At 38.9% G+C, this 15,905-nt stretch overlaps 1 protein-coding gene across 2 annotated transcripts in view; it reads left to right on the top strand.

Annotated features, from left to right (window-relative positions):
- The first annotated feature begins 65 nt into the window (after positions 1-65).
- The window catches only part of sh3pxd2aa (SH3 and PX domains 2Aa), an 89,161-nt gene continuing 73,321 nt past the window's right edge, over positions 66-15,905 (top strand). The window contains exons 1-2 of one of the 2 annotated variants that reach the window (XM_088419341.1): positions 66-912; positions 10,324-10,404. In XM_088419341.1, coding sequence (XP_088275467.1) covers positions 760-912; positions 10,324-10,404 — 234 coding nt within the window. In that variant the 5' untranslated portion in view covers positions 66-759. Of the gene's footprint in view, positions 913-7,592; positions 7,681-10,323; positions 10,405-15,905 lie in introns of those variants that run through there. The other variant, XM_088419342.1, reaches the window with a different exon arrangement.

Raw genomic sequence — 15,905 nt, 5'->3', positions numbered from 1 at the left:
AAATGTCCAGGGGGCAGCATTCAGTCATTCAGTGGGCGCGTTGACGTTGGCAATGCTTGCATCGGATTGGTCGCCAGTGAAACATCTGTAGCCACACTGGCAGCCGCTCATGTCTCCGGCCAGAAAGCAGCTCATGACTCAGTGCCTGCAGTGTTCAACGGAACCCTTCCGACGCGGCCTTATTAGAAACAACTCAATGAATCCGCACCGCGTTCAATACGTAACAGTCTCACGCCAAGCCTGGAAGAAAAGTTATTTTAGAGACGAGTCGGTTCCAGCATTGATTCACCAACCTAGCGCGTTGTCGTCAAACGATTTGTCTCCACGAGCATTTAATAATTAAAGTCTCCGCGTGGACGTATGAGAAGCGCGTCCCACTCTTTCCCTAAAAAAAATAATAATATATATAAATATATCCCTGCGGCAACTGGGAGGCGTTTGGCGCTGGATTGTACAGCGGCTATCCTTCATTCAAGCAGACTGACGTCCAGGTATGCAGAAGATCCCGGGGCCGACACAAAGGGACTATCTTCAATTTCCCCCGTATTATGGGTGATCGCCTTCTTCCGGCGTGCTTGTGAACAGCGGAGGAGTCAATATTACCCGGACGGCGTATGTTACGGAGGTTTTGCTTTAAACGGACTGTCGACAAGTTTCTAATCGGATTGATGGTGGTTGAGCGAAGGCGGAGAAGACTGCCAAACTGGCCGACAAGGAGCTGACGTTTTTTCCTCCTCAGTGTCTGACAATCGGCGATGAATGCGGGGATTTATTCGGCGTGATTCGAGCTGCAGCAGCTGCCTGCCAGTCGCGTTTATGTATAGCTTTTGCAGGGTCAAGATGCAGGTTCGGACTGTGCTGGACGTCAAAGTGGTGGACGTGGAAAAAAGGCGCAGTCCATCCAAACACTACGTGAGTTGCCTTGCACATCTTTGTCTATATGCACCAGCATCCTATTCCGAACTACTTAACGCTGTCTTCTAGCCATGAGGGTAGCCTAGCTGTTGTGACATCGATGCCAAAAACGGAAATAATGTGGGAATCCTCTTCTTGTCAAAGATAATTTAGGGTCCCCTGTCATAACCATGTGCCATCAATTGATACCGCGCATTGCAACAATCTGCTATGTATGACTGCATATTGATTAAGCCAGTTTAGAGTCAATGCTGGAAGCCAATGATGCATCCATCTGTACGTCTGGTTTCCACGTAACTCATTTTGGAAGTCCTTATCAGATTTTCAAAGTTCTTTGACTATTTTTGCTGGATTGCACGGCAAACCTCTCCCAGACATGTTTTGGAAGTACCCATCAGATGTTAAAAGTCCATGCAGTGATTTTTCTGATTTGCAAGGCAAATCTCTTAGGTTTATTCCCGGCAGGGGCACATTTAGTAAACTCATTGGTCCCCCTACAAATCGCGAACTGAATTATAATGTTTAAAGATCAACAATACAGTAACATGAATTTGAAACATAACTCATATTTCCTCAGCGTACCCTTTAAATTCACCTAAAGTATTTTTATTCAACAAGCCAGTATTTTTTTTTTAATTATTTGTAATTGATATAAATACTCAGTTTTATGTAGTTTAACATTTCGACCAGGCCTGGAGTACTTTGGACTATGGCGAATTCCCTCTGGGCCACTGAACTATATACCGATCAGGGTCCCTATTAAAATCACAGATTTGAGGCAGTTCAATTTTTGTCTCTCTGCCTTAAATGACGTTGTCTGGTTGAGGTATCAATCATCCTCCTCCCAAATTTGGAGGATCCCAGAACATGTTGAAAGTAGAAACAATCTTAAGTAGATGCCAAAAACATCTGCAATCACTCCTGAGTTTATATTGAGGGAGACATTTTGTGTAAGCATAATTTTTATATACAGTGGGCCCCCGTGTTACGAACTTAATCTGTTCAGCGGCTATGCTCGTAACTCGAATTGCTCGTATGACGGGCAATCCAAACCTATGTTAATTAGTGAATGCGTGCAACGCGTGCAAAAACCTTAGGTAAAAACATCCCGACTTTATACACATATTAAAAATTAGTAACATAATCTACTGTACAGTGAAATTAAATAACATAAATATACAAAGGAAAAATAACATTTACCTTTGGGGCAACATGACTTGAGCTGGTGGTGGGTGGAGGCGGAGGGGAGCAGAGACCAACCCGCAGAATTTTTTTTTTTTCCTGAAACGAGAACTTTTCTTAAACGAGAACATATCACCGGCGATTTCCTTCTCTTTAATCCGTAATAGAAGAAGCTCTCCATTTTGTTGTTGACCGAGGTCCGTCCCCTGGCAAGGAAAGTCTTGCCCTTACGGTTATGGCCGTACTCACTAGCAAGGTTAACTATGCGTGCGCCTAATTCTTATTTTTTTATTATCTCCTGCTTGGTTTCTATTGTCATCATCCTCTTACTTTTTTCTTTACCGCCACTTGCAATTATAGAAGCCATGTCTAACAGATAAAGTTTGCAACGTCTTCACAACACACCGACCAGCTCATGCCATCAACCTAGATGAGGGCGTTTGGCCAATAGCATATCGGCATTTCTGTGATTGACGTGACGCCGGCCAATAGCATATCGGCATCTCCGTGACTGAGACCGGGACTGTGAACTTAATCGACTAATAGCATATCGGCATCTCCGTGACTGACACCGTGATTGAGACCGTGACTGTGACTTTATAAGACCAATAGCATATCGGTGTTATCTGTCACATGGAAAAATAGTTATTTTAGTTGATGAAGCAAAGCGAAAAAATTAGTGCAGACACTCTGACCGGCATCTTGGATTGTTCGTAAGACGAAAGGTTTGTGCGTAAGAGGGGGACAAAAAACGCCGCGGTCCACGTTCGTAAGATGAAAAGTTTGTAAAAGAGGGAGTTTGTAAACCGGGGGCCCACTGTACTGACTTATTTATCACCTAGGTGCCAATGTTCAATCCGATCACGTGTCTATTAAGTTTTCCTTAATGTAATTAAGCAAGTTTTGGTTTCTTTTGGTTATAATAAAAGCAGCTCCTCCCACTGTGGAGAGAACCGTGAGGTCGTTGGATAATTTATTTTTATTTTTTAACCAAAAGCGAAAAAGGTTTTGAAATACCTTTTGACTAATTGTATACTTTAATAATAAAATAAATCACTAATGTTTTGATCCCTCCTCAGTTATCATTCTTGTGCCATTTACCGACTACTGATGTTGCATACTGTATGTACAGTATGTGCCGAATCAGTCAGGGACATGGTAGCCAAAAATGTCAACTTTGATGCTCGTTTATTTGGGTTGAAATATGAGTCAAATATGAGACAGGAGAAGAAGATAAAACCTGAAGATGAAAAGATGATCACTTTTGTCATTGCAAATCCAATCTCCCCATTTATTAATGCAAGCAATTTGGAGACACTTGAAAGTCGTGCAATGTTGATTATTACATAGATAGAGAAACAAAATTAAAACAAAACAGTGCTGATCCCTCAAAATGTCATCAAAATGTAATTTACTTTATGTGGTTGAATGCATTTGTAATATAATAACCATGATAAAACTTATCACAGCTTGGCTGCACTATATGGCAATTCATCTTTTGATTAACACATAAATCCTAAATCAAACCTTCCATTGTGATAATTAGATATAAAAACACACACACACGTAGCAACATTGAAGTAAGCAAACGTTGACAGATGATGCCTCAGGACTGAATTGTAAATCTATTGTAAAAGTCATTTTGGGGCTGAGGCCAGTTTGCCCAATTTCATCTGTTGAGATGCTAAACCTAGTCAGATTTGAAGTGCTTAAATCTCAGATGATGTCCTTACCTGCTCTGAGAATTTACTCTCCAGCGGTCATTTAACACATCCTGCAAATTTTGTATCCGTTTCATATAGGCATAATTACTATATGCAATGTATCCGCTAGGTTTTTCAACATTGGGGGCATGTGTTCTGGGAACTGTAAATGGATGACACTTGCCAACAATTAAAAAAAAAAAAAGTTTTTTAAAAGGGAGGAGAGTTTTGAAGGAGTGGTGCTGAACTTAACAATTTTAGAAAAAACAAAATAGTCATAATTTTGATATATATGTATATATATATATATGTATATATATATATATATATATATATATGTATATATATATATATATATATATATATATATATATATATATATATATATATATGTATACGTATATGTATATATATATATGTATATATATATATACATATATGTATATATGTGTATATATATATATATATATATATATATATATATATATATATGTATATATGTGTATATATATATATATACACATATATACATATATGTATATATATATACACATATATACATATATGTATATATATATATATATATATATATATATACATACAGTGGGCCCCCGGTTTATGAACTCCCCCTCTTACGAACTTTTCGACTTACGAGCGTGGACCGCGCAGTTTTATGTTCCCCTCTTACGCACAAATCTTTCGTCGTACGAACAATCCGACATGCTGGTCAATATGTTCGTACAATTATTTTCGCTTTGCTGCATCAACGAAATTAAATGGTCACGCTTAAAACGGCAACGCTGAACGCTATTGCTCTTACAATATCACAGTCACTGTCTCAGTCACGGTGTCAGTCACGGAGTCAGTCATGGAGTTGCCGCTATTGGTCGATTAAGGTCACAGTCCCGGTCTCACTCACGGAGATGCGGATATACTATTGGCCGGCGTCACGTCAATCACAGAAATGCCAATATGCTTGGCCTAAAGCCTTCATCTTGCTCTGTGTTTCCGAACCTTTTGATCACCGCGTCACATTTAAAGCCTTGAGGGTGCTGTCCGCAGCACAGTCAATGCCGTAAATGTATACAGCGGACCGGGGGCATAATTTCCTGCGGCATAACTGACAATATCTGTGCCGCTGTGCCACGGCATCACAGCGGTTGGAAAACATGGATCTAGCTTGATGGCACAGCTGGTCGGTGTGTTGTGAAGACTTTGCAAACTTTATCTGTTAGACGTGGCTGCTAAAATTGCTAGTGGCGGTAAAGGAAGAAGTAGGAGAATGATGACAATAGAAACGAAGCAGGAAATAATAAAAAAAAAAATACGGAGGCGGCGCACGCATAGTTAACCTTGCTCGTGAGTATGGCCGTAACCGCTCGGCAATCTTCTAAGGGCAAGTTTTTCCTTGCCGGGGTACGGACCTCGGTCGACAACAAAATGGAGAGGCTTCTTCTATTATGGATTAAAGAGAAGGAGATCGCCGGTGATATGATTTGATATGATTTGTATGAATTTTTCCTGCATAATATTAGTCAGGCCTGAGTTTGCTACTGTAGGAAGACTCTCGATTATTCCATCAGAAAATTAACGGAAGGCCCAATGATATTTAGACACGTTTTTAATGTACTCTATAATATACATATATTTACAGTACCACCATCTTTTATTTGCAGAAGATTGTTTTAATCATAATTAGTGCATGTGTAGTGTAGCTTGTCTTTCCGAGATGTGCATTTGACTCCTACCATGCCGATCTGTGGCCTAGTTTCCCAGGCTACCATTTCTCATGAGACAAAGCTATTCATGGTGCAAAAATAGAGAGAGAAGAAGGGAAAACCTGGCACAATCTGTGGTGTCCATCCAATCTCATTTGCAAAAAAAAAAAAAAAAAAAAACAGCTGGAAATGCTTATCTTGTCAGAGGAGGGGGCTTTGTTCAGAGTATGGTGTTTGTTGTACCATAGAAACTACCAAGTTGCAATTGTGTCTTCGCCTGTGAATGTTTTATGTGTGAAGCTTTCTTAGCAGGATACAAGGCGATGAAATAAGAAGGCTTGATCATAAGAATGTTTCATCTCAGTTTCTGGTTCCCTTACAACTCCCAGTCCCAATTACATTTTCAAGAGTGCCATACAAAGGCTCAGTTTGGAAATGTTATTTTGTACTATCAACATCTCTTCAGGGGGCTGTTTCCCACTAAAATATTTATTGCTCATTCAAAATATCAGCCATATCTAAGTAAAAAGCTTCTCTGTTTTCAGACACTTGCCTTGATAGTCATTAGCAAGTTGTGTGGCTTTATTGAGACCTTTTAACCTGGTCCTTTGTTGTTTGGAAGACGACTGTCTGGAAGTGCTCAAGAACTATGTTTGTTCCGGTGAAACATACTCGGAAATTATAGGCTTTCTGGCCTTTTTTAAAAACAATATTAAAAGCTTTGGACTTCCTGTGCGAAGTATGCATTTTCTTCCCGTGCCTGCATGGGTTTTCTCCAAGTATTATGGTTTTCTCCTACATTCCAAAAACATGCATTCTAGGTGGGACTGCATGATTAATCAAATTTTAATCGTGATCACGATACTGGCTGCCACGATTAATTAAGCCCATCCTTGGCAAAATTAACATTTAAAAAGTCAAGCACTTTTTTTTTTTAGTCAAATCAAGTATTTTGTCATCCTACCATGAGGGGGCAATGTTTCCCACATGTTGGCATGACAAAAGCTTTTCTCACTCTAATATGTTATTTACCTGTGTGAAATGGCATTGTGCTTCTCACCTGATTCCTAATATATGCAGTGCTAGCTGTCATTTGAGACCCATTTTCAAAAATCCTATATATATAAATTCGGTTTGAAATGACCCAAAATTACATTTTGACTGCTAATTGAGTAAAGATTGCTTAAATATAAATAATGTGCTTGGTTCTTAGTTTGCACTCAGAAAGTAAGTTAGCTGTGTTGACCTGTGTGCCATGTTTTTGCCATTTCTTGTGAATGTTTTTTTATTTACCTTATTTATTTTAGTTCATTATTATTTTTTATTATTATTATTATTATTATTATAAGTCTTGTTTATACAGCGCTTGTTTAAAAAAAAGGGCACTAAATAGACATATTTGACCAAACATGATGAATAACCGTGATTTCAATATTGAAAAAACATAATCGTGATTATTATTTTCTGCATAATCCTGCAGCCCGAGGTTAATTAAACACTCAATATTTACTTTAAGTGTAGTTGTGAGTGTGAATGGTTATGCCATTCACATGGTTATGGATGGATGGATGGATGGATGGATGGATGGATGGATGGATGGATGGATGGATAGATAGATAGATAGAGAGCTAGATTAGGGCTTGTTGGATTAAAAAGTACGTAGCAATGCCGCGCATCATCTACTAATCTCTTAATTTAATGCACTTTGATAACAATTTGAACTTTTTGAATGTTGGGAATTGAAAGTCGAGACCCTACGGAGGTTGATTTTGGATAAATCCAGGAAATGGATATTTCTGAGGAAAACTACTATTTTCTCAATAACTCAAAACTAAAACCCCCAACATACGCCTGGTTACACATGCATACACACTCACACGCACACAAACAGATGCCAGGTGGAAAAGTTCCATGTGAAAATGTCCCGTTGAAATACGAAATTAAGATTTCCAATCTGACCTTATGTAATAAAATCATTGAAGCTGTCGTAGCCGGAGAATATTATGGGGCTCTTTTTTTACGCTATTTTAAATATAGCAGTTTAGGCGGGGTTCACTGCATTTAGTGGCTAGCCCACATTCTCTGCTCCACCAAGTCCTGTGTCCTTTTGCTTTCTTCACTTGGGAATTGAATGACTGGTACCCGTTTGTTTCTCCAAAACTGTAAGTTATGTTGTTTCTTTTCTGTTTTTATGGTCTACATACTTAATGGTATACATTCTAGTCATTGTATCAGACATGTTGTCTTTTTTTTTTATGAGAAACAATTTGTATTCCAATGTGAGTAGTATTCATTGATTGAGCGTTAAATGGCCACAATCAAAATTCAAATGTTCCTTTCAAAAGAATTCCAACTGGTCTAAAATGTCAAGTTTAGAAGTTGAATACAAAAAAAAATGCCGTGTTCTACTTTTTTTTTCTCTCTCTCTCACTGGGAAACAAATTGCACAATATCCTTTTCTTTCTCTTTGAGATGTTGAAGCCCTTAAAGAAATGGTTTGAATAAGACCTTAGTTATGCTTTCTTTGTATAAAAAATATTCCGGATAGGATTTTGACACTGAAGAACGTTTTGCCAAAACAAAGGAGCTACCATTGCTAAAGATCATTTTGCTGGTTGGTTAGCTGCTAACCAGGGTATGCTAACCGTTAGCATACCTTGTCTATAAAAATGCCAGGCTTTGGTAGCGAATTGTAGGTTTACAAAAAAATAAATCTGCAACTCAGATTTGCTTTTTAAGATCATGTGGTTAACTGTGACGTGAATATTGATATTTTAAAAATTCCTCAACACATATCATTGTACAAATAATCTCGTGTTTGTTCACATGATATTGATCAGATAATGTAGTGTTTTCACTTCTGTTAACAAAATAGATAACAGGATTTACCACATCAGAAGACAATATTGTTTTATCTAGAAGTAACACCCCTAAGATTTTATGTATTTCAATCTACTTAAACATGCCTGGTGTGCTCTGCAGCAGCAACAACAAAGCCTTTCATCACTGAACTTTGTAGAGGAATGACTTTTGTATTGCTACAATCAAAGTCAAGGTCTTTCATTAAATGTTATTCTTCTCAGCTCAATAAGGAACAAAGGGCTTGATCAGGAAAATAGATTTTGTTATGAAGGGAAACTGGAATTACTCATCAGGGAAACACTGATTTTTTTTTCCCCCCAATCTGTGCATACCATATATGATGCAGACTCATTTATTTCAATTCACAGAGCTAGAGAACAACAAAATCAAGGTTGTTTTTGTTAGAAAAATGTAAATCATCAAACTGTGACACGTCATATGTGTTATATCATCCGAGTTGTAAGATACACATTTAGTATAGAATGTGTCCGTGCTTTCAGTTTTTATGTGTGTACCCTGCCAAGGGTGAAGAGCTGGTTCACTGTTCCACGGCTGGGATGAAATATGCACTGCTCCTCCTGAATCTGAGGTGTCTAATAACGTGTCTACAAGACATGTGATTGGCTCCTGGCATGACCATCAACCAATCTAGGCAGGGGTTGTAATCTACTCCTGGCCAGGAGTTGTATCTTTTCCTGCCCTCATTGGTCGATGGTCACGCTGGGAGCCAATCACGTCATGTAAGAGTGTCCGTTTACCTCATGAAATCCGCACTGTTAGGTAGCTCAGTGGTCCCCAACCCCCGGTCCACGGATCGGTACTGGTACCGGGCCGCGTGGGCTGCACCCGAAATAATGTTTTGGAGATGATTTAATTTAATGGTACGCGCACACCGAACGCGAACAAGGTGAAAAAGCGGGGCGTTTTGTATTGTAGTCAATGGAGTTCGTGTGACTGGGCGCGAATGCACGTCGGGCGACGCGATGGACGCGAATGGAGAGACGCGAATGGCCGCGCGCGGTCATGAGAAGCGAAATTTCGCCTTTTGCGTGAAGTTATTTTATTTTTTTTACTTCTTCCGCGTTTCGTGTCGCCACAGCCAATCAACTTCGGAAACATTCAACGGCTCACGCAGGGGGCAGGAATGAATCATGGCAGCCGCTTTGCGTTCACCGGGAGCGATCCAACACGGCCAGCTGAGCTTTCAATACAAAATAGAGCCAAGCAAGAGCACTCACCTGGCTTGTCGAAAGGCGGAAGCGAGAACTTGGGACAACTGGTATGTGCAGCGTTTGCTTCACTTAACAGCTGTTGAACCGTAGTTACAGTGCTAAGCTAACAATAGCGCAGCATTGTCAGCCTAATATTTAGCACGGTCTCGGACACTCGATTGCGACATTGAAACTTTTATTTTTTGGTAGGCCAGTATTGCTGCAAAGAATAAAGGTGCTGTTGGTGAAAATATTGGCTATGTCACATCCCAGAAAAGTGAAAGTTCTCAGCAATCCTCTTCTTTCCGGATCTACCTTAATGTGCACAGCAAGCTCGCTCCACTCCCCTCTCCTCACGCAACAAAAAGTGGACAAAAAGTACAACAGCAACAGAGAGCCCCGCGATTCGGCGAATGATTCGCCGTTCGGTGTGCACATAGCATAACAGTATGTAAGGCGTTGACCGGTCCGCGGTGATCAAAAGGTTGGGGACCACTGAGGTAGATGCAGTATTTCCAATTTTGAAGGGCAGATTTAGGGCCAATGGCCACGCAGAATAGGAAATGAAGCATTGACATCACTTTTATGAAAAATAAATAAATAAATAAACGAATGGTGTGATAATAGAGTGACTTAACATGGGTAACACAATGTATGGACCTTAAAGTGTAGTTAATGAATAGCAAGATATTCTGTGTTAATCTTGACCTTCTGTTTTTCTTTCCCTGGCAGGTATATCTCATCAATGTCACCTACTCTGACAATACCTCTCATATAATTTACAGAAGATACAGCAAGTTCTTTGACCTTCAGGTAATCCTCTCTAATTCAACCAAATAGCAAATTGAAGCTATGTTTGCAAGTGACAAACCTAATTCTCTCACGACTTGACTATTTTGAAAATGCTTATGTTTGTTGATATTAGATCGCTTATTAAGTAATCTCTAGCGATGTGCACAAATAGGTGATGTCTCCACTGCAATTTATGAGTTAAAAAACAAACGCCAAATCGCAATTTTCTGATTTGACCTAAAGGAGATCATAACATTGCGGTGTCCCCCATGTCTCGGTTCGTGTAATGTATGTATGTGTGGCACATGCATCGAGTGAAAAGTGGTCTTCTTTTAAACTGCATATCCACATTTTTTTGCTTGCAGAAGTATTTACCCCATTATGAATGAATCAATGAATGAATGAATAAAAAAATTACAGCTTCACATTGGTGAAAAAGAAGATATAAAGGAAATCTAAGCATTATTGAGCTTTTAATCTCACATGAGCGGTTTTGACTGATATTAGGCCTGAACAATATATTATTTTGGAACAGAAATTGCCATCTTGGACCACGCGATAGTGAGATTGTCGCAGATGTTTTTATAAAGGTTAATATAAACTGGTTTAAAAAGCATCACGTCTACATCACTTTTTCACCCATGCTGCTACAGCAGCTTTGCAATACTCAGCGCTAAGATAGCTTGCACCCGAGCTGTACCCATGCCAGATATGTCATAATTCATGTAATTCTATTACATCGCTAGCTGCGTGAAGCAGATCCTTTCCTTTGTGATGACAAATAAACTATCCTACTAACAAGTAACACTTTCACCAAAAGCAATTGAGGGATCACTTACCCAACTTAATCGCTTATGTCAGATGCAGTGTTGGGAAATACCCAACACAAGTACGGTACTTAGGTGTACAAAAACTTAGAGATGTAAAATTGGCATTCGAGTTAAGTCTGGCTAAAACCGCCAACAGCTATGAACAACAAATTTGTATCTCAATTGATATGTATCTAGACGTAAAATAAGTCAATGGCTACATTATAAATTTTAATATAAATTGTACTAATGGCTGAACTCAGCCATGACCAAGACCTGGTGGTCAAAAGTCAATTAAATATCAGCAAATTTAGGTGTATCATTATCGTCCACTGAGTTTTGAGGTTTACACGATAATCATCTCAAATTTCCAGTTATAATTGATTTAGATAGTTAATCGATTTAGCTTTGCCAAGGGGGATATAATCACGAAAGAAAAGCCAAACATTTACATTCAAATGCAAAATAAAAATGATAACTTGAATCAAAGGGAGAAACACATTCTTAACAGGACATAATTACCTTTTTACATGCAAATATTGCAGTTTTAAATAGAACTAATCCCATTATAATTTTTACACATTTACACTGACCATCACTGTTGAGACCAAATGCTTCCTTTCATACCAGTAACATGACTTTCAGGCCATTTCGCTAAAGTCTTGATCTTTGTTTGAAGCACTTTAGCATTGACTATGGGAGAAAAAAAACTATAATCTTAAACAAGAATGTGTTTTTTACATACAGCCACATAATTGCATATTCGTAAATGACGGTAAGTAGCATTTGAAAAACCTTTAAAAAGCTTCTCTTGAGTTTTAGCTTTTGATGTTTTGATGTCATTCTTTTTGTGATTATTGCACTGAAGCTTGATTTTTGGGGTGGGGGTGGAGATACAAATCGCAATTGCAATTTTTGTCAGCGAAAAGACAATTTTATGTTTTTCTAAAATCATTGAGCCATAACAGGTATTTATATTGGTATTAATATTGAGTGACAAGATATTTGGGGCTTTGAGACATGGTGACATATATATTTTAATTCAAAGTGCCTGAATGCTGAATTATACCATAGATCTGTGAGATTTCATCTGTAAGATCTCATTAGTAAAAATTGGCTCCTAAAAGCGCTATCTTGAGACCTGAAATGACATTAACTTGGCATTTTTTAATTTATTTATTTTAGTATTGGTGGCAAGTCAAATAATACACAATCAGGTAGCAATTAGCCAGAAAGTAATAAGTGAAACCGATATGCTTTGGAAGATCAAGAAGAGGAACACAACAGACATGTTAAAGCTAAACAAACAAACACTCAAAGAAAAAAGTGGACTTTTCTAACAAAATGGACTAAGCTATATCAGTGGCAGTGATGTTAAGAAAATGATGATGCATTCTACATATAAGTTCATTCTATTATTTTTATGTGACATTTGTTAATATATGTTGTTGGTTTTGCTCATGACTTGTAAATGCAATTTAATTTGAACCTGCCGTTGTCCTTTTTTAGCATGATTTTTGGGACTCCAAACATTTCTGTTGGGACGCTTAGAGTCATAGGGGTCAAATAAAGTTTTCAGAGGTAAAATGAGCATGTGTGGCCTGAATTCTAGTTCGCATAGGCATCATAGACCAAAGACAATTCAGCAAAGCATTGTAGGGGTCTTTTCTACTTTACTGCTAGAATCTCAAGCATTTCAAAGGGTTTTTGACGTTATGGATCCTGGCTGGACTTTAAACATAAGGTTGACTTTCTTTGCGATCTCGCTGGTATGACAAAATGGAGATAGGTCCTAAAACACTCATTTTCTGCTGGCCAATGTATGACAATGGATCCTGGAAGTTGAAGTAATCTATTTCAACAAAAAAAAGAACCCTTTCCACAGAATGATGCTGCTGTGTCAATTCATCTGTGTACATTATGGTTTATGGTTTTTTAAAAAGTGAATAAACGAGGTTGTAAAGTGCTTTGTACACAATTTAGTATAATGTAGATAAGAGTATTACGTAAGTGCACTACACTTTTCACACTTCTTATTATTCACAGGAGAAGTACATAAATGTCATTCATTTGGTATCCACATGTTAACGTGACCACAAGTGAAGAACGCAGATTTTTGATTGTGGGTCCAAGCTTTTCCATTGTTTTGCATTCATAAATCACTGAGGGTGCAAGTAACTTGTAGGAGGCAATGGAAACATGGTTTGTTTGGCTTACACCTGGAAGTTCCAACTATCGGTCTGCATAGATGGACTGAAGAAAAAACGTTTAATCTGTCATCCGAGTCTGAAAGAAGAGTAGTTTTTAAAAATGAGGCGCATCCGCATATGCCTTTGTCAAAGGACTTATTTTGGTCAAGCTAGAGTTTGGGGAATTTCTTTGAAAAGTCGGACCGGCCACAAAATGAGATAGAACAAGCGCTTACGGCTCCCAAGGAAAATTTGCTGGCTTTTTAAAATTTTTTGTACATGAACGTTAAAATTGTTCTGCATTTTTCTACTCATTTCATGGACCTAACTGATCATATTTCTCCTTTTTCTCATTTCGTCATGGTGTTCCCCTTAAAATGTAGAGAGATGACATTTTTTTTGTTGATACAAGCAAGAAACCTACCTGAAAACTAATCGTTTTCTGTGATGTTCTTTTTGGGGGCACATTGTCTATAATTTTGCATGGGATGCTTTGAACTAGGCAGACCTTTTGAATATTGTTTTTAAATGGTGGTCCTGGTTACGTTTGAAACATCTTGAGCAAAAGTCCCATCACACTGCCTTTTGTTTTCTACATCAACTCTTTCATACAGAGAGTGATTCTGTGCAGGCATTTGTGTCCCCTGCCCCTCTGCAAGCTAATACCAAATGTGTTGCAATGGAGTTCTCTGGGTTTCTCGTAAATATGAAAGGACTTCATAGAGAAAGTAACGGGGGCGCATCTCAGTAGCTCCTGTGTGCAAACCCAGCAGGAAATGATGTTTCACTCACTAGAGGAAAGGGTTTTGCTGAAAGGTCTCATTGATAAGTGGGGTAATGTGACTACCCTCTGCAAAAGAATAATCACAATGTGGGCTGACATTCACAGGCAAAACAAGTAAGAGGCAATAAAGGTCACACTCCAGGGGGTGTGGACAATGACAAAGTTGTGACAGTTTTGGTTTGTAACGCCGTATTAATTACAGTGCAGAATATAATGATTTTTTTATTTTTTTATTTTTTTTTACCACAGCATACAATAATACCATATCATTTAATAGGTCATATTTTGACAATCTTAAACACATGTGTAATAAACGTGAAAGAATTAGTAATCCCCAATAATAACATTAATAATTAATTTTCCTTACATATTACATTCGTGATTACACATTGTGGTTGCAAATTTATTTTTGTACATCGAAATTTGTAGTTATTTGTTGCAATATTTATTGAGGATCTAACGCAGACAGGCATGTCCAAACCCGGTCTTCGAGGACTGCCTGTCCTGCATGTTTTTGAGGTTTCTGTCCTCCCAACACACATGATTCAAATGATCAGCTCATCAGCAAGCTCAGCGGAAGCCTGATAATGATCCTGATCATATGAATCAGCGGCATTTGACAACGGAAACATGCATGATAGGCAGCCCTCAGGGACTGGGTTTGGACATTCCTCGCTTAATGTCTGAAGAAAATGATAAAGCTCCAGTCCTCAAGCGCTGGACTCCTTCGTGTTTTACAGGTTTCTCTCCCCAGAACACCTGATTCAAATGCTTAGCCAATCAGCAAGCTTTGCAGGAGCTTGAAAATGATCCTAATCGTTTGAACCAGCTGGGTTTGGGAGGGAACCATTGAAAACGTGCATGATACTGGCCAATGACAACTGGACTTTGACATCTATGTCAAAGGGAAGCCTGAGATGTACATACTGTAACTGGTGCGCATGCGAGACAGAAATTAGCTCGCAGAAAAAACAGGTGCTTCTGATACAGCACAGGTGTCGAACTCCAGTCCTCGAGGGCCGGTATCCTTCATGTTTTCAAGCCCTTTCCCTCAAAAACACCTGGTTCAAATGATTGGGATCATTTCGAAGCTCCTGCAGAGCTTGCTAATGAACTATTTATTCGAATCAGGTGTGTTGGGGAAAGAAAACCGGAAAACACGCAGGATGCCGGCCCTCGAGGACTGGAGTTCGACACCTATGGATACAGGGTCGAAAACCATCAGTCATCCTTTATTTGACTAGTATGTTACGAGCATGTGAACGAAGTTCAACTTATGGCTAACAAACAAGCTAATTGAGAAGCAATAATAAATGGCCTCTGGCTAGGTGGTAACACAAAGTGCTGGAACAATGAAATCTCTACATATTATTGCTTTCCTTGCCTTTCATCAAGCTAAGCATGCGCGCCCCATGTTTTCCTATTCTAAAGGTATTTATCTGTTTGTTTACTGAAGCGGCTTGGATTGGCTGCGAAGGCCGCGTATCATTCTCGTGAAGGTGTGAAGGATATCGTTGTGACGTTGTGACTCAACAGTGACGAATAACTCTAACCCTTACCTCTAACTTCCTTGAACTAATTAAACTGGGTCCCGAACGAACCACGCAAACCATAACTGAAGGATTTAAGAAACCTTTAGAGGACGCAGGCTTGGATAACTCGATGTCGCTGTGTGCACACAGACTGTGTGCTTAATGTGGGAGCGACACTGACATTGAGGGAGACTTTTTAATGAAAGAA

This window comes from Hippichthys cyanospilos, chromosome 7 (assembly GCF_059441005.1).
Source record: "Hippichthys cyanospilos isolate Australia breed blue-spotted pipefish chromosome 7, RoL_Hcya_1.0, whole genome shotgun sequence".
NCBI classification, from domain to species: Eukaryota; Metazoa; Chordata; class Actinopteri; order Syngnathiformes; family Syngnathidae; genus Hippichthys; species Hippichthys cyanospilos.
Note: the sequence above shows the minus strand (reverse complement) of the source record. Positions and strands in the feature narration are given on the sequence as shown.